The sequence below is a fragment of the Rhinoraja longicauda genome, chromosome 13, assembly GCF_053455715.1.
Source record: "Rhinoraja longicauda isolate Sanriku21f chromosome 13, sRhiLon1.1, whole genome shotgun sequence".
In the NCBI taxonomy this organism is placed as follows: Eukaryota; Metazoa; Chordata; class Chondrichthyes; order Rajiformes; family Arhynchobatidae; genus Rhinoraja; species Rhinoraja longicauda.
In genome coordinates this window covers 53,769,369-53,787,875 of record NC_135965.1, presented here as the reverse complement: position 1 = coordinate 53,787,875, position 18,507 = coordinate 53,769,369, and the positions used below count along the sequence as shown (strand labels likewise).

Genomic DNA, 18,507 nt, shown 5'->3' with positions numbered 1-18,507 from the left:
TCAATTGAATTAAAGTCCTAAATGTAGTTGGGCAATATAACTGGAAAAAATGTTCAATTAATGATCCACTTCCAGCAATGACTTTGTTTTTTTTTTGCTGGAATTCATGTAATTCCAGACATGCGCACCACATGTAGCTGAGAATTTACGCTCCACATCTTTCGTTTTCCAGGGAGCAAAGTACTTCTCGCAAGCTGGATATGGGACGGGGTAGAATCGATCAATGATCCATAAAGAGATGCATTCTTTGCCGATGAAGGCCCCTAGGTTATCCATCTGACACCATGTCTTCAGCACATGGGTAATCAGTTTAGACCTTGTTGACCCCAACTATTTCCAATGTAGTTGGCCACAAAATCTTTCATGCAATTCCAAAGAAAAGGATGGTGCCTGTGATAGAAACACTTTGCACCCATACTGATAGAATCTGAGCCCTGAGGACACGTAAAGTTACCAAATGGCATAGACTTCATTGATATAATGTCAGTGTCCAGGTAGATGTCCCCGTACTTCCACAACAGTGCTAATTTACAGGCATCACCAAACACATGGAGCCAATACATCTCCTTTTTTGGGTTTACCTGTGATTTGAAGGAGAAATAAACATTATCGTAATTTTAATTCCTTCTAAACCTTCAGACTTATCCCTCAATCCATGTTAAGCTGTCAGGTCCACTACTTAATAAACAACTCTATCCTCTCTTCATCTTTGTTCATGCCAGATAGAGAGTCATACGGTTATATTGGTAAATACTTCGTAAATCACATCCACCTGATCACTGCACTCATCGATCCTACACCCATTTATCTCCAATAGATCCGTGATGATTCACATGCTTACCGAGATCCTTCTTAAATAGTTTGAGAGTACCTGCCTCCAACCTGCTGTCCAGGCTCATTACCTTATCTATGTCTCTTATGATGTGATAAACCTCAATGAAGTCACCCCTCAGCTTCCTGTGCTCAAATGAAGAAATATACAGCCTATCCAGCCTCTCCTTATAACTCAAAACCTCTAAAACTGATAACTTCCTTAAAAATCTTCTTTACACCCTTTGCAGTTTGTTATTTTGACTGAAGTAATCCAATCTAGACAACACAGTTGTCATTATTATCTATTTTAAACATCGAATATTGCAGCAGCAAATATGAATAAATCTATCAATTCATGCTTTATCGATGTCCAACCATTAAACATTCACTGATTTATTTGGCAGAAAATCCCAAAGATTCACCACACCCCCCTCTGACTGAGAGAAGTTCCTCCTCAATTTTATCCTGAATGGCCAAAGTTCCATGTGGAGATAGTCATCTTCTTAATATAGACACATAGTCAAGGTAAACATTGTCAGTATTTATCCTGTCAAGCACGTAACGAATATTGGACATTTCAGGGAGATAATTGTGGGTTTTCTAATCTCATTAGATGATAACATTCAGATTTGGGGTGGAGGGTGGTATGAGGTATTTTTATGGGAGCTGGCAATAAAACAATACAATTCTTTGTCAAGCAGGTTTGTGAGCTTTGGTTCAGACAGAGGCATTAACCTTGTTGTTTGGACTGAAGGCCTGTGACGAGTGTGTGCCTCAGGAACTGAGGTGTGTGCCTCAGGGATCAGTACTGCACCAATGCTGTCAACAACCTAATCATCAGAGACAATGAAGTTGATTATCGAGAGTTACAGCAGGAATGACCAGTTGAGCAAGTAGTCCAAGGAATGACAAATGAAGTTTAATGTTTTTCGTTATGAGATGGTTGCGTTGTGGAAAGTCATACCTGGTCAGGATCTTCACAGTGAATGGTAGGGCCCTGTGGAGTGTTGTCAAGCAGTGGTAGTCAAGGAGTACCAGTATGTTGTTCCCTTAAAGTGACATCACAGGCAGATATGATGGTGAAGAAGGCTTTTGGCATGCTATCCTTCATCAGTCAAGGAATGGAGTACAGAAATTGGGATGTAATGTTATACATGATGTTAATGAGGCTGCATTTGGATTACTGTGATCAGTTTTGGTCACCCTGCTATGAACAATGTCATTAAGCTGAAAAGAGTGCAGAGAAGATTAATGAGGATGTTGCCAGGATTTGAGGGCCTGAGCTATAGGGAAAGATTGAGCAGGCTAGGACTTTAATACAGTTCCTTGTCTGAAGACGGGTCTCGACCCAAAAAGTCACCCATTCCTTCTCTCCAGAGATGCTGCCTGTCCCGCTGAGTTATTCCAGCATTTTGTGTCTACTTTAAATGAAAAACAATGTCGGAAGTAAGTTTAAAAGGACAGGCAAGCATCATTTTCAGTAGTAATATTTCATCAGATTTCTCCAGTTCCTTGTCATGCAGGTTTGTGGGCTTTAATTCTGCAAGAGCATTAATCTTGGTGCTGGAGAAGAATAATGCAAATAGGTAAGCAGATATGAATCAACACAGAAATGTTACTTCTGTGACATATGAATTAAAATCAAAATGTTGAAGTCATAAGCGGATGCTGCAAGTCTGAAATGACTTAAGCTCAGGGGTGACCGCGCTTTTGCGGTTGCAGCTCCTAGACTGTGGAACAGCATCCCTCTCCCCATCAGAACTGCCCCCTCCATCGACTCCTTTAAGTCCAGGCTCAAAACCTTTTTCTACTCCCTAGCGTTTGAGGCCCATTGAGGAGGCGCTGTGAACTGTTTTGTATGTGCTGTTATGTTTGTGTGCTACTGTATGTTTCATTTTTTCCTTAGTACCTAAACAGATGTACAGCACTTTGGTCAACCTGGGTTGTTTTTAAATGTGCTATACAAATAAAATTGACTTGACTTGACTTAACAAATGAAAATGCTGGAAACACACAGGTCTCACAACATTCTTGTGACTAAGTGAAAGAAGTGATAAATTGGAACAGTAAATCAAATGAGAAATTATTAGAAGTCAGGGTTTGCATGCACGCATAAGTAACTCAAAAGCTAATAAGGATTAAGGTGTACCGATTAAGTTAGGAGTCCTTTGTTTGACACATCATCTGGAATCCTATAGAAGTACTAGGATCAATCCCATTTCTATCCTCACGAGCATGTGCACTGCCAGTAATCTGGAGATTACGACAAATCCCGCTTTGCAAGCTTTTGCGTAACTCCCTATATTTATTCTGCAAGACCACATCCCTTTTCCGACCGATGTCATTTGTGCCAAAGTGCACAATGGTTTGTGTTTCTCCAGTTATTTGCTTTTGCTCGGGATTCTTGCATCGTAGTATCTTGTATCTCCATTGAAGCACTTGGTTTCTTGCTGTTTAACCCGCAGATCAGATGTGGGTGCAAGCAGCTCCTTCAATTACTTTTAAATAGAATCAAAATATTCTAAGCTGTTTAGCAACATGAAGGGACATATTTCTTTGTTGTTACTCTGACTTGATTTCAGCGTGGAAAATTGTTATATCTGTGTTGCTGATTTCCTTATCATCATAAATTAAGAATCACTCTGAAAGCAGGTTGCAGAAACACGTTTGAGCATCTCAATACATGCCATACATGTATTTTTCGATAGAATAATCTCCTGTTGGTGGTATCAAAAGTGGACAGTGACATGAGGAATAAAACACATTTTTCCAATTTTAACCACAATGTAAATATATTAAAGATGGTTGTTGGCAACCTCAGTGAGACACAAGTTGCTGGAGTAACTCAGTGGGACAGGCAGCATCTCTGGAGAGATGGAACAGGTGATGTTTTGGGTCGAGACCCTTCTTCAGATTACCTGATTTAAACTGGTTGAATCGTTGAACACAAAGAGAAGCTTAAAGGAAGACAGATACGTAATGTGACAATCATGAGAAGGAAATATATCAAATGAAAATCAATTTGGCTGAAGAAGGTTCGCGAACCGAAACATCACACATTACTTATCTCCAGAGATGCTGCCTGTCCCGCTGAGTTACTCCAGCATTTTGTGTCTACCTTCAATGAAAAGCAATGCTGGAAGAAATTTTAATAGGACAGGCAGCAACAGTTTCAATCAATAACATTTCATCAGAATTAGTAAAATGAAAATAGGAAATGCTGATGAAGGATCATTGACCTGAAATACTAACACTGTTTCTCGAGCTGCAGTCTTAGAGCGCCAGAGACCCAGGTTCGATCCTGTCCTCAGATGTTGTCTGTGGGGAGTTTGTACGTTCTCCCTGCAACTGCTTGGGATTTCTTCTGATGCTCTGGTTTCCTCCAAAGAGATGCAGGTTTAAAGGTCAATTGGCCTCTGTAAATTGCCCCTAGTATACAGGAAGGTGGGAAGCGGGATAACATAGTTCTAGTGAACAGGTGGTAGATGGTTGGTGCAGACACAGTAGGCCAAAGGGCTGTTTAATGCTGTATCTCTAAAACTGACAAATGGACTTGCTGAGGTTCTCCAGGATTTTCTGATTAAATTTTGGATTTATGACATCTGCGTTTTTTTCATTTTTGAATAATCAGAGGCATCATGAGTTCAAAGAAGTAATCATAGAGTCATACAGCATGGAAACAGGCATGTCCACCCAACTTGATCACGCTAACCAACATGCACCATCTTTACCAGTCCCACCTGCCTGCGTTTGGCCCATATCCTGCTGAACCATTCCTCAGTCCACCTGCCCAACCAGTCAAGATTCTGCTGCAATTTTCGAAAACCATCTTCATTATCTACAATACCACCCTCTTTATTGCCATCTACAAACTTACTAATCACGCCTTGTATGTTCTCATCCAAATCACTGACATGGATGACAAACAGCAATGGGCCACAGGGGAGAAATATTCATTGTTGATCTTGCTCATCTCTTGTGTCTCACACAGAGTTGACTGCTTTGATTCCTGAGGGCCCTTGTTCTCTCTCTGGTCATGCTTTCCCCCTTAATGTACTCATAAAAGCTGTTTGGATTATCTTTAATATTATCTCCTGTTCCCTTTTTGCCCTCCTCATTTCCTTTTTTTAGCATGCTCCTCAGTTCCTGAAACACCTCTGGAGATGCACTTGATCACAGCTGCATATACCTGCCCCTTGCCTCCTTATTCTTGACGAAGGCCTCAATTTGCCTCTTCATTCAAGCTTCCTTAGCCCACCTACTTTGCCCTTTCCTCAAGCAGGAACTTGCAGGTCCTGAACTCCAGTCACCATACTTTTAAAATCATCCCACTTTCCAGACATTCTTTTCCCTTCAAATGACCTGCTCCAATCAAGTTAAGCGAGTTCCAATCTATTCCTTTAAAGTCTGCCTTGCCCCGATTTAGAATGTAACTCTGTTTTTCTCCATAACTATCTTAAACCTAATAGAACAGTAGTCGCTGGTCCCAAATGGCTCATGCGCAAACACTTCATCCGCTTGCCCCTCCCAATAATAATAATATGCCTTTATTGTCATTGTACACAAGGTACAACAAAATTAGAAATGCTACAACTGATAACAGTGCGACAGTGCAGAGACAATTGCACAGACATACGAACCAACACAACAAATGCCAGTATCATATAAAAAACGATTTAAAATCCTAATAAATAATGAGTGGGTTAAACACTTAAAAATTCTTAAAAGAAAGTTTCTTTTTTTGAAAATGATAGTAGCCGAATCATGTGCTTCCGTTCACTGTTCTTATTGCCCAGGGAAAGAAACTGTTCTTGAGTCGATTTGTCCTGGCCCTTAGGCTCCTATAGCGCCTCCCAGAGGGCAGGAGAACAAACAATTCGTGTCCCGGGTGAGTGCTGTCCTTGATTATGACTCTGGCCCTGTTCAGACAGCGCGAGCTGGTGATGTTCTTCAGAGAGGGTAGTGGACAGCCGATGATTTTCTCTGCTGTCCTAATGACCTTTTGGAGGGCCTTCTGGTCTGCAGCCGAGCAGCCAGCATACCACACAGTGGTGCAGTATGCCAGTACGCTCTCGATGGTGGAGCGGTAGAAGGTCACCAGCAGATTCTCCTTCAGTCTGTTTTTCCAAAGTAATCTTAGGAAATGCAGTCTCTGCTGTGACTTTTTCACTACCGCCTTGGTATTTGCAGCCCAGGTGAGGTCCTGGGAGATGGTGGTCCCTAGGAACTTGAAGGTGGAGACCCTCTCCACTTCCTCCCCATTTATATGAAGTGGGGTGGAAGCCGCTCTTTGTTTCCTGAAGTCCAGCACTATTTCATTTGTCTTGCTAGTGTTTAGTGCTAGATTATTTGCCTCGCACCATCCGGACAGAGCACGGACCTCGTCTCTGTACGCAGACTCATCCCCTCCAGTGATCAGACCGACCACAGTTGTGTCGTCTGCAAATTTGATGATAGAATTGGAGGGGTGGATAAGAGTGCAGTCGTGTGTGTACAGAGCATAGAGGAGGGGGCTCAGCACACAGCCCTGCAGGGAGCCAATGCTAAGCGTAATGGTGGAGGAGCTGTGGGGGCCGATCTTAACAGATTGTGGGCGGTTTGTGAGGAAGTCTCTTATCCAGGTGCAGATGGATGGGGAGAAACCCAGGTTATTGTACAGCTTGTCCACTAGTATGCCTGGGATGATCGTATTGAATGCCGAGCTGTAGTCTATGAAAAGCATTCTTACATAGGTCCCCGGGCACTCCAGGTGGCTCAGTGCAGTGTAGAGGGCAGTATTGATGGCGTCTTCTGTAGATCTGTTTGCTCGATAGGCAAACTGATGAGGGTCAAAGCTGGGAGGAAGGATGGCGTTGATGTATTGTGCCACAAGCTTTTCAAAACATTTCATCACAACAGATGCGAGGGCTATTGGTCTGTAGTCATTTAGACTACTGACAGCAGGTTTTTTGGGGACAGGGATAATAGTAGCCGATTTTAAGCAGGATGGGACGGTGGCTTGTGTCAGGGAGATGTTAAAGATCTTTGTGAGGACCTCTGAAAGCTGGTCAGCACAAGCTTTCAGCACTTTGCCAAGTACTCCATCAGGTCCTGCTGCTTTATTTGGATCCACCATCTTTAGTACAATTTCCTAACACTAGATCAAGTGTTGCCCTCTCCCATGTAGGGCCCTCTGCTTATTGTCTGAGGAAACTTTCCTGAATACATTTGACAAATTCTGTCCACTCTAAACCTTTTGCACTATGACAATCCATGTCAATTTTGGAAAGTTAAAATCCCCTACAAAGACAACCTTGTTAGTCCTGCAGCTTCCTGAAATCTCCAAGCATATTTGTTCATCTAATTTCCGTTGACTATTTGGGGTCCTGTAGTACATTTCCAACAAGGTGATCATCCCTTTCTTATTTCTTAGCTACGTAGGAAACAAAGGCTGAGGATAGAATGATAAAAGGATATGATCTGCAGGAAACAGAATCAATTCAATGTTAGAATAACCATGAAAAGGGAATTATCATATATGGTGTAACAACGAATGATAAAACAAAAGCTGCAAATGTTGCAAGTCTGAAATAACAAAAGAAAATGCTGGAAACACAGCAACTAAATAAACAGAGATTTGGTTCACATTCAAGTGCTAGACCATGCTGGCAACTTGGAAAGAAAGAAAACCAGTTAGTTTTAAGTTGTAGAGAGGGTGTGGCAAAGGTAAAGGATAGGACAAATGGGAACCTGACAGGACATTGAGAATAAGTTGAGGAGGGTGTTTGGGTGCTGATGATCAGTGCCATCAACGCATGATAGGTGCAGCATCACAGAGGTATTGCCACAAGCATTTAGTTAGCATCCAAACTAGTCTCTGTTGACTGATATTGATCAAAACCTTTCCTATCCACGTACCTGTCCAAATGATAGTAGTAAAAGTTTGTTCGTAAATTGATAGTAAATTTACAGATGACACTAGAATTGATGGTATAGTCGACAGCGAGGCCAATGGACAGTGCATGGATCCCTGGAAACGGCAGTTCAGCTGAATAGGATATTGGAGAAAACATTTGGTGTGCTTGCCTTCTGCAGAAAGGATGTGGAGGCTTTGGAGAGAGTGCAGAAGAGGTTTACCAGAATGCTACCAGATTTAGACAACTTGGAAGGTTTTCTTCAAAGCATCATAGGTTGAAGATGGCGTTCTATCAGAAGCATATAGAGTTATGAGAGGAGTTTTTTCTAGCGTGGAAATTTCAAAGACTAGAGGGCATAAATTTAAGGTAGTGGGGGACAGTTAAAAGGAGATTTGGAGGGGTCAAATTCTTTCTGGTCAGTATCCGTAATGCACTATTAGGGATGGATGTGAAACAGATACAATAGTGATCTTTAAAAGGCATTTAAATAGGATAGATACATGGATATGAAGAACTATGGATCACATAGAAACATAGAAACATAGAAAATAGGTGCAGGAGTAGGCCATTCGGCCCTTCGAGCCTGCACCGCCATTCAATATGATCATGGCTGATCATCCAGCTCAGTAACCTGTACCTGCCTTCTCTCCATACCCCCTGATCCCTTTAGCCACAAGGGCCACATCTAACTCCCTCTTAAATATAGCCAATGAACTGGCCTCAACTATCTTCTGTGGCAGAGAATTCCACTGACTCACCACTCTCTGTGTGAAGAAATGTTTTCTCATCTCGGTCCTAAAAGACTTCCCCCTTATCCTTAAGCTGTGACCCCTAGTTCTGGACTTCCCCAACATCGGGAACAATCTTCCCGCATCTAGCCTCTCCAACCCCTAAAGAATTTTATATGTTTCTATAAGATCCCCCCCCAGTCTTCTAAATTCCAGTGAGTATATGGAGGGTATTGATCGCATACAGGCATAGGTATTAGTTTAATTTGGATCCATGTTTGGCACAGACAATGTGGGCTGAAGGACCTGTTCCTATGTTGTATTGTCCAATGAACTGGAAGGAAGTGTGTTGTAATGTAAGTATAAGGACAACTGGTTATTTGATATGCAAAGTTTGCTTTACAAGTTTTGACAAACAAACCTATTATATTGTGAACACATTCCTTTCACTATATTTATTCAATTCAAATTTATTATTAAAATATGCCAGTGTTGACCAAAGATACTAGAGGAACAAGATGGACACTCCGTTGAAATCGCTGATACTGAAGTGTGGTACGCAAAGGAGCGTAACGACGGCCATTTTAGAAGGCGAAACCCGCCGTTCTCTATGCCTCTCGCACTGTAATCAGTGTTTTGGGGGAACAGTATGTGGATGATACAATTAAAATGCAGAATATATCTCATGTATTATTTCACAGATTTTGTTATTTTTCTTTTTATATGTTTCTGCAAGTTTCTGCCGACTAAAATGGTGCCATGACATACTACGGTTTTTAGGGTCGAGTGGTCTATCTTGCTCCTCTAGTATCTTTGGTGTTGACTGAAATAATGTAGAATTACATCCTTTCCACTTAACACTGTCAATTTATTTCACCTATGAGGGAAATTATGCAGTATAATATTACAGAAAACATCATCAGTATTATGCTTCTGCTCTGCTGAAGATGAATTATTTGCTCCTGACTGATTCCAGGTGTGTATGAGAATTCGCTTAAGAATCTGTTCTGCTAGACTGAAGAGAGTATTGGCAGATGGAGATTGGCTGGTTCTGCCTCAACAACTTCTCCTTTGACTCCTCCCACTTCCTCCAAATCCAAGGTGTCGTTATGGGCACTCGCATAGGCCCTAGCTATGCCTGCGTCTTTGTAGGGTACGTCAAACAATCCCTGTTCCAGGCGTACACTGGCCCCATCCCCGAACTCTACCTCCGCTACATTGATGCATTGGTGTTACCTCGTGTACCCATGCAGAACTCACTGACTTCATAAATTTCACCACTAATTTCCATCCTGCTCTTAAATACACTTGGGCCATCTCCGATATCTCCCTACTGTTTCTGGATCTCACCATCTCCACCACAGGAGACAGACTAGTGACTGACATCTACTACAAACCTACTTACTCCCATAGCTATCTTGACTACACTTCTTCCCACCCTTTTCCCTGTAAAAATCTCTATACCCTACTCCCAATTCCTCCGTCTAAGCCGTGTCTGCGCCCAGGATGAGGTGTTTCACACTAGGGCACCAGTGATGTCCTCATTCTTTAGGAAACGGGGGTTCCCCTCTTCCATTATAGATGAGGCTCTCACTAGGGTCTCCTCTATATTCCACAGCTCCGCTCTTGCTCCCCCTCTCCCCATTCGTAACAAGGATCGAGTCCCCCTTGTCCTCACCTTCCTCCCCATCAGCAGTCATATACAACAAATTATCCTCCAACATTTCCATCACCTCCAATGGGATCCCACTACTGGCCACATCTTCCCATCTCCAACCGTTTCTGCTTTCCGCAGAGACTGTTCTTTCCGTAACTCCCTGATCTACTCGTCCTTTCCCACCCAAACCATTCCCTCCCCAGGTACTTTCCCCTGCAACATTTACCTCCCCCCTCGACTCCATCCAAGGACCAAAACAGTCATTCCAGGTGAGGCAGAGGTTCACCTGCACCTCCTCCAACCTCATCGATTGTACCGCTGTTCCAGATGTCAACTTCTCTACATCGGCGAGACCAAACGCAGGCTCAGCGATTGTTTTGCTGAACACCTTCGCTCAATCCACCTTAACCAAACTGATCTCCAGGTGGCTCAGCACTTCAACTCCCCCTCCCACTCGCAGTCTGACCTTTCTGTCATGGGCCTTCTCCATTGTCATAGTGAGGCCCAGTGCAAATTGGAGGAACAGCATCTCATATTTCGCTTGGGCATTTTACACACCAGCGTTATGAACATTGACTTCTCTAACTTCCAACAGTTCCTCTGTCCCTCTCTTTCCCCTCCCCCTTCCCAGTTCTCCCATTATCTTCCTGTCTCCTCCTGCATCCTTCCTTTGTCCCGCCCCCTCCCCTGACATCATTCTGAAGAAGGGTCTCGACCCGAAACGTCACCCATTCCTTCTCTCCTGAGATGCTGTCTGACCCGCTGAGTTACTCCAGCATTTTGTGTCTACCAGGAGTGTATGAGATGGAAACATGCTTTATAAATGTTTTGCACTTGTCAAGTTGACAAGAAGCACCGTGTTCAGGTCTGGTCCCACTATCGAGGGGTGGGGATACTTGCAAATGGAGGAATGATCTCCTCTTAGGGTAGCCGTGGAAGCTTCATCTTTCCTCAAAGGTCGAGTTTCCAGTCCTGGCAACATCCTGATTATCTCCTCTGCATCCACTCCAGTGGAATGAGATCTTTGCTGTAATTTATTCTCCTGAACAGACACATCTCACAAATTGCAGATGAAAAAATATGGTATGTGATTATAGTTTATATTCTACGTCTCAACCAACAGTGTATCCTGTAGTTTAGTTTATTCATTTATTATTGTCACGTGTAATGAGGTACAATGAAAACCATTTGTTTGCATGCTATCCAGTCAAAGATAAACTGCACACGAATACAATCAAGCAGTACATATTGCGCAGATAAAGGATCTAGACACAACATTTAGTGCATGATATAACATGCCTTATTACCATCATCTATATGACTTCTTATCTTTAAAGTTATATAGGCATACACTACAAGACAATGAAATCTTGTATTTCCATATAGCAGCTTCCCTGATGTATTATCATTGAGTAATTCATCTATACCTTGTAGTGAAACCTTTCTCCCTTCCCATCAAGCACACAACTAGTTTTAATCACGTATTAATAAGGAAGAAAAAAATGAAGCCAATTTCTCTGAAAATCATTCAGTTTATATTTTTAAATTGATCATGAAAATTGCCTTTACCAGATAGAAATGCATTGAGGTTACAGACCAAAAGTACAGTGGAATTGAGGAAGTACTCAGCAGTTTTAACATGAGAATTGCCAGACCTGCTCAACACAGTCATCGTGGCCCTGTCTCTATCAACTAAAGCTCAGGAACAAATAGAATAGAATGGCCTAATTATACAGGCCACTGTCCCACAACTGCAACAGTTTGCTGTGATAGGGTTACTAAGATCAGTGATTGAGGATTGGCACCATCACACATGCTTTATCACTGTGTGTGTCCTAACCACGTTGAGACGAACTACAGTGCCCAGGGTTAAGCTGATGAAAATTCCATCATCTGTTTCCACCCACTCAAATAACTATCATCTTATGCTTCCCATCTCCCGCTCCCCTCAGAAAGAGACCTGACAGGATATATTTGTGTAAGAAGGAACTACAGATGCTAGTTTGCACCGAAGATAGACAAAAAAATGCTAGAGTAACTCAGTGGGACAAGCGGCATCTCTGGAGAGAAAATGTCACCTCTGGGTGTCATTTCGGGTTGAGACTCTATTTTACAGTGAGGTGCCTACAACAGCTGCTGCAGGTTCAATGCCAACGTCCCTAGGTGCAGAGATACATCACACAAACCGGGGTGGGGGTCAGAAATTGGTGTTTGATTCTACTTGAAATTACACAAGGGAATTGTAGTGTATCCAGATCAGAGGAAGCTGTCAGATAAAAAAGTTTAACATTTAATGTTTCATTGTTTTATGCACACTTCATACTATGACTTTAGAACACCCGTGAATTTAATTCTACCACACATTCCTCAATATCAAGGCCTAAATCATTGAACTGTTATTGAATTGAATTAAATGTCTGTATGTAGTTGGACAATATAACTGGAATAAACGTTCAATTAATGATCCACTTCCAGCAACTATTTTCCTTGCGTTATTGGTATTCATAAAATTCCAAACATGTGCGCCATATGTGGCTGAAAAGGTCTGCTCCATGTTTTTATTTTTCCAGGGAGCAAAGTACGTCCTCCAAGATCGAAATGTGATGGGGTAGAATCGATTTATAATCCATAAAGAGATGCCATTGCATTCTTTGACAATGAAGAGACCTAGGTACTCCTCCTGACACCATTTCTTCAGCACACGGATAATCAGTCCAGGACCTTGTGACCCCAAATATGTCCAATGTATTTTGCCACAAAATCTTCCATGCAATTCCTTAGAAAAGGATGGTGCCTGTGATGGAAACCCATTGCCCCGTTACTGATTGAATCTGAGCTCTGTGGACATGTAAAGTTGCCAAAGGGCAACGGCTTCATTGATATAATGTCAGTGTCCAGGTAGATGCCCCCGTACTTCCACAGCAGTGCTAATCTGCAGCCGTCAGCAAACACATGGAGCCAATACTTCTCCTTTTTTGGATCCACCTGTGATAAAACAGAGAAAGAAACATTATCTTAATTTCAAGTCTTTCTAATCATCCTCTTTCCCAGTCTTTTTGTCTTCCTGAAGCTAAAGCTCATTCACCATGGAGGTCACCTTCCAGTGGCTGTAGTCAAGGCACAAAGGCACCAGTCTGATAAGGGTCTCGAATGAAACGTCACCCATTCCTTCTCTCCAGAGATGCTGTCTGTCCTGCTGAGTTACTCCAGGATTTGGTGTCTATCTTCAGTTTAAACCAGCATCTGCAGTTCCTTCCTACATAAGCATACTACAATCCGTTCTAAAAGGGAACATGCGAATTGACTGCTCCACACAATCTCACATTACAAAAGGCTGCTGCTTCAATAAATCACATCATAAACCCACTACCTATCCTTCAATTCATGTTAATCTGACAGGTCCACCCCTTGAGAAACATCTTTCTCCTCTCTACATCTTTGTTCATTAAAAAAGAGTCATGTAGTTATAAAGGTAAAACCAATTTATTCGGTCTATTACATGTACCTGATCACTGCACTCATTGATACTTGCCCCATTTATCTACAATAAGTCCGTGTAGATTCATTTGCTTACCAAGATGCTTTGTAAATATTGTGAAAGTACCTGCCTCCATCACGCTTACATTCCAGATAGCAACAAGACACACAGCTACATAAAAGTTAACATAAACATCCACCATAGCGAATTCCCCACAATCCTCACTGTGTGGGAAGGCAATAAAGTCCAAGCTTCTTCCTCTTTTTGTGTCCATCTTCTGTTTAAACCAGCATCTGCAGTTCCTTCCGACACATTTTTCCTTTATCTGGATAGTCTGCGTTGTTGGGCATGTCCCAGTTGATCAGAATATACAAAAATACTCAGACTTGACAATATCTGCACCAAGTTGCACAGACAAATTAGTTCCACTGCCACTTAACAGCTGCATTATTTCGCACTAACAATGAGGTTCCATCTCTTCAACTCATTACACTCCTTTGTGTGATAGATTGATACATCTTTGGGTCCTCATCTTTCTGCAGTAAAGTATGACTGGAATAAAGTAGCAGGCATGATCCTGGTGAGGAGGAGGGGATGAATGGTCTATTCTTGCCACTTATCATGCCTGATGGCCGTCTAATGATTTCAAGAGAGAATTAGATATAGCTCTTAGGGCTAACCGAACTAGGAAAATAGGAGGTGCAATGAGATGAGGATATGTTTGTACAAGTCACTGAAAGTAAGCATGCAGGTCCAGCAGGCAGTGAAAAAAGCTAATGGCACATTAGCCTTCATTGCAAGAGGATTTGAGTTTAGGAGCAAGGAGGTCCTACTGCTGTTGTACAGGGCCCTGGTGACACCGCACCTGGAGTATTGTGTGCCATTTTGGTCTCCTAATTCGAAGAAGGACATTATTGCTATTGAGGGAATGGCATTCCTCAGCCTCCTATACACAAATGAAGAAATATACCGCATATCCAGCCTCTCCTTATAACTCAAAACCACTATAACTGATAACGTCCTTAAAAACATAGTACTTCCGGTGGTGTTATGGAGAGATAGGACGTACGACTAAGTAGCTCTGCACCTTGCTGAACAAATCACATCAACAAAAGAATAAAAGAACAAAACAGTTAATTTAGCAACGTATCCACTGGTTAAACAGCTGATTAATGATAAGCAATTTTACAGAGCGGAGCGGTAAACAGACCACAATGCCACCCAAACAAAGGCTGAAAACAGACAGAGAGGAAGGCCGCGCAGAAGCCCCGAGCTCGCCTGAGAAACAGTCCTGTGAAGAGACAACAACAAAAACACCGGTCTTACAAGCCATTGAAATCCTTCGCCAAGAGCTCTCTGCAGTGAAGCAAGAAATATGTGCCAAAATAGACTCTCGCATTGAATGTTTCCAAATACACAGGACAAGATGTTAAAAATCCAAAGTGCCAAATGTCAACTTGCTCCCGGTGGTGATGGGAGGCTTATGCACTCACCCAAGCTCCTCCGATGTTGAGAAAGGCTACGCAGACACGTCATTGGGGTTATCAAGTGGGCTCCTACTTTCATCGACGTTTTGCAGATTGGACCCACGACGTCTCCAGTAGGCTCAGTGGTGTGTTCTAGCATCTCAGAACCACCACCCTCTGCATCTGTCTAGCCGGCTTATTTGGGAGACCAAATGGGGTCTTTCCTATTCAGCCAGAGCCACTGGCTACTACGCTCTGCCATCCGTGATGTTTCCTTGATAGCCTGGCGTAGGGCTTGTCCGCTGATCCCCAGGTCCTTCATCAGTCTTACGGTAGATGTTGCCACGAATCCTCGACATCCAACTTCTACCGGGCAGATCTTTGCTCTCCAGCCCCGCTGTTCTGCCTCCGCTACAAGCTCTGTGTAGCGCAGATTATTTCTTTCGAAGGCTTCCTGCTCAGCATCCTCCCAAGGGACTGTGAGCTCCACAAGATACACCATGTGCTTAGAGTTCGACCAGAGGACAAAATCAGGCCTCAAGTTGGTGATGACTATCTCTGATGGAGCTGTAAGCCGTTGGTCCACATCCACCAGCATCTGCCAATCCCTGGCTGCCTCCAGCTGTCCAAACCTGGTCCTTGGTATAATTTTCTGTTGCCTTTGTTCCCCCTCCTGAACAAAGGCAATTGGCGTAACTGGGTTGGTTGTTCTGGGCGGCAGGGCATTGTTGGTTGTTCTCCTGCTTTCCAGAGTCGCTGCCAGGCATTTGAGCACTTGATTATGTCTCCAGGTGTACCGTCCTTGGGAGAGGCTCACTTTACACCCAGTGAGGATGTGCTTAAGCGTGGCTGGTGTTGAACACAGGGGGCATGATGGATCTTCGCCCAGCCATTGGTTGAGATTTTTTGGGCTCGGAAGGACATCATAGGTTGCCTGAATGAGGAAACTTATCCTGCTCGCCTCTATCTCCCACATGTCCTTCCAGCTGATCTTCCGCTTTTCCACACTCTCCCATCTCATCCACTGGCCCTGTTTAGCTTACGACACAGCCCTGGCACATCTACTCGACTCCTCCTGTCGGCGGACTTCGGCCGCGACCAACTTCCGGCGCTCCAGTGAGGATGCCTTTTTCCAGCAAGGTCGCTTTCCGCCAAGCCCCAAGCCACTTCTTCCGTGTTGGACTTGCCCAATCATGTCGCCCTGGTGGAGAGCAGATTTTGCCTGCTGTGTCGCATTCTTAGCCATCCACTTCTTTCCTGTTGCCAGGGTTGGGGCAGCAGCTCGGATGACAGTGTCCCTTGATTCTGCCAGGGTCATCTCTAGTCTGACTTTAGTGCACTTGAACTCCTCTGTGAGGCTAGAGAGAGGCAGGTGGAGTGCCCCCTGACCGTACAGGCCTACGTTGCTCAGGCATCAAGGAACACCTAACCACTTTCTCACAAAAGAGCTGATTGTTCTTTCCATCTTCTTGACTCTTGTGAGGGTGATGTCATACATGGTTAGTGGCCACATAAGGCAAGGTAGTAACCCAAACTGCAGGCAGCAGATTTTCAGCTTTCCAGGCAGCATGGATCGGTCGATGTTCGCCAGACCTTTGATGATTTCTTGCCTAAGCTCGTTTGCCTGATCAGTGTCCTTCAGTTTAGAGTCATACCATCTTCCCAGACTTTTAATTGGCTTCTCTGACACAGTTGGGATTGGTTCTTGATCAATGAAAAACCTTTGATCTGTCAGTTTGCCTTTGATTATAGAAATGCTTCTTGATTTGGATGGCTTGAATTTCATTCTAACCCCAGTGATGTTCTCTTGAAGCATCCCTAAAAGGCACCTGGTGCAAGGTGCTGTTGTTGTTATGATTGTCATGTCATCAATGTAGGCCCTGATGGGTGGTAGACGGACTCCAGACCTCAGCCGCTCGCCACCCACTGCCCACTTGGAGGCCCTTATGATGACTTCCATAGCCATTGTAAAAATCAATGGGGAGATGGTATACCCTGCCATTATGCCAATCTCCATTTGGTGCCATGTGGTAGTAAAGTCTGGTGTGGTGAAACAGAGCTGCAGATCTTGAAAATAAGCCTTGACAAGACTTGCGATAGTCTCTGGTATCCTGAAGAAGTCAAAGGATGCCCAGAGGAAACTGTGAGGGACAGTTCTGAATGCATTGGCAAGGTCAAGGAAAATGACATGCAGATCTCTCTTCTCTTTTCGTGCAGTCTGGATTTGGTGCCAAATCATGTTGGTGTGTTCGAGACATCCAGAGAACCCTGGGATGCCTGCTTTTTGGGCTGTTGTATCCACAAGGTTGTTTCTCTCTAAATAGCTGGTCATCCTCTGAGCTATGATGCTGAAGAAGATCTTACCCTCTACATTGAGGAGACCGATAGGGCAGAATTGGCTGATATCTGTGGATTCCTTCTCTTTCGGAATCAGTACTCCTCCTGCCCTGCGCCATGCTTTGGGTATGATTCTCTTCTCCCAAGCCACTCTCACTAGTCTCCACAGGAAGCGAAGAACATCAGGAGCGCCCTTGTAGAGTCGATACGGAACCCCATTTGGCCCTGGGGCTGAAGATGCTCTTGCCCACTTTACTGTCTGTTCCACCTCCCTCTACTTTGGAGGACTAATGCCCATCTGGTGCTCTGGTTGTTCAATTGGTGGAATGTCCGATGGAATAGCTGTCTTCAGGTGTCTCTTGTCATCCGCATGCATTCTTTCCAGATGCTCGTCTAGCTCCTGCCTTGATGTTTTCAGGTTTCCTCCCTTTTCTTTGATGAAAAGTGATTTAACGAACTTATAGGGGTCCTTGAAGAAGCGTGATCTCGTTCGTTCTTTCTTTTTTCGTGATTTCCGCAGGTATTCTGCTCATCTCAAGGTTGTTAAACGGCTTTTGATAATTCCCTGGAGAATGTTGATGCCCTCCTTCTCACTATCAGAAGCCTTCCTCCACTGCTTGAGCTGCCTTCTCTCCCGGATTAGGCATTCCATCTCCTTTTGCCGTCTGGACTTGCTTTCCAAAGCTAGTGCCTTTTCCTTTTTCTCCCTTACTCCATATCGTTCTGCTCCATAGCCATAGAGGATGTCCCCCATCTTGTCAAGCTTTCTTTCGACTGTACCCCTTACACCAGTCTGGTCAAGTCTGCATTTATGGTCTCCCATTCTTTCTTCTCTGAAGCTCCAGGCCATTTCACGCGGGGTTTTCTTCCGCCGATCTTTTTCTCCATTGCTGGTTTTCTTGGCTGGATGGGCTCCATATCTTCCTCTGCCTGCATAACTGGCTTGAGTTTCCTTCATCAGGGGGGCTGATGCCCTGTGAACTTTGGTGAGACTCCAGTCACTGGACTTCATTCGTCTGACTTGATTGACTTCTCAGGAAGTACTTATCAATGCGAGGTCCCTCCCTCAAGCACCTTTTCTTTCCTTGATGTATTTTCAAGCCCTTTGAAATTATTTTATCCAGCCGCAGGA

At 43.6% G+C, this 18,507-nt stretch overlaps 1 protein-coding gene across 1 annotated transcript in view; it reads right to left on the bottom strand.

Annotated features, from left to right (window-relative positions):
• Window positions 1-11,245: 11,245 nt before the first annotated feature.
• The window catches only part of LOC144599333 (ciliary rootlet coiled-coil protein 2-like), a 26,260-nt gene continuing 18,998 nt past the window's right edge, over window positions 11,246-18,507 (bottom strand). Inside the window, exon 3 of the mRNA XM_078410127.1 lies at window positions 11,246-13,079. Coding sequence (XP_078266253.1) covers window positions 13,036-13,079 — 44 coding nt within the window. The 3' untranslated portion in view covers window positions 11,246-13,035. The remainder of the gene's footprint in view (window positions 13,080-18,507) is intronic.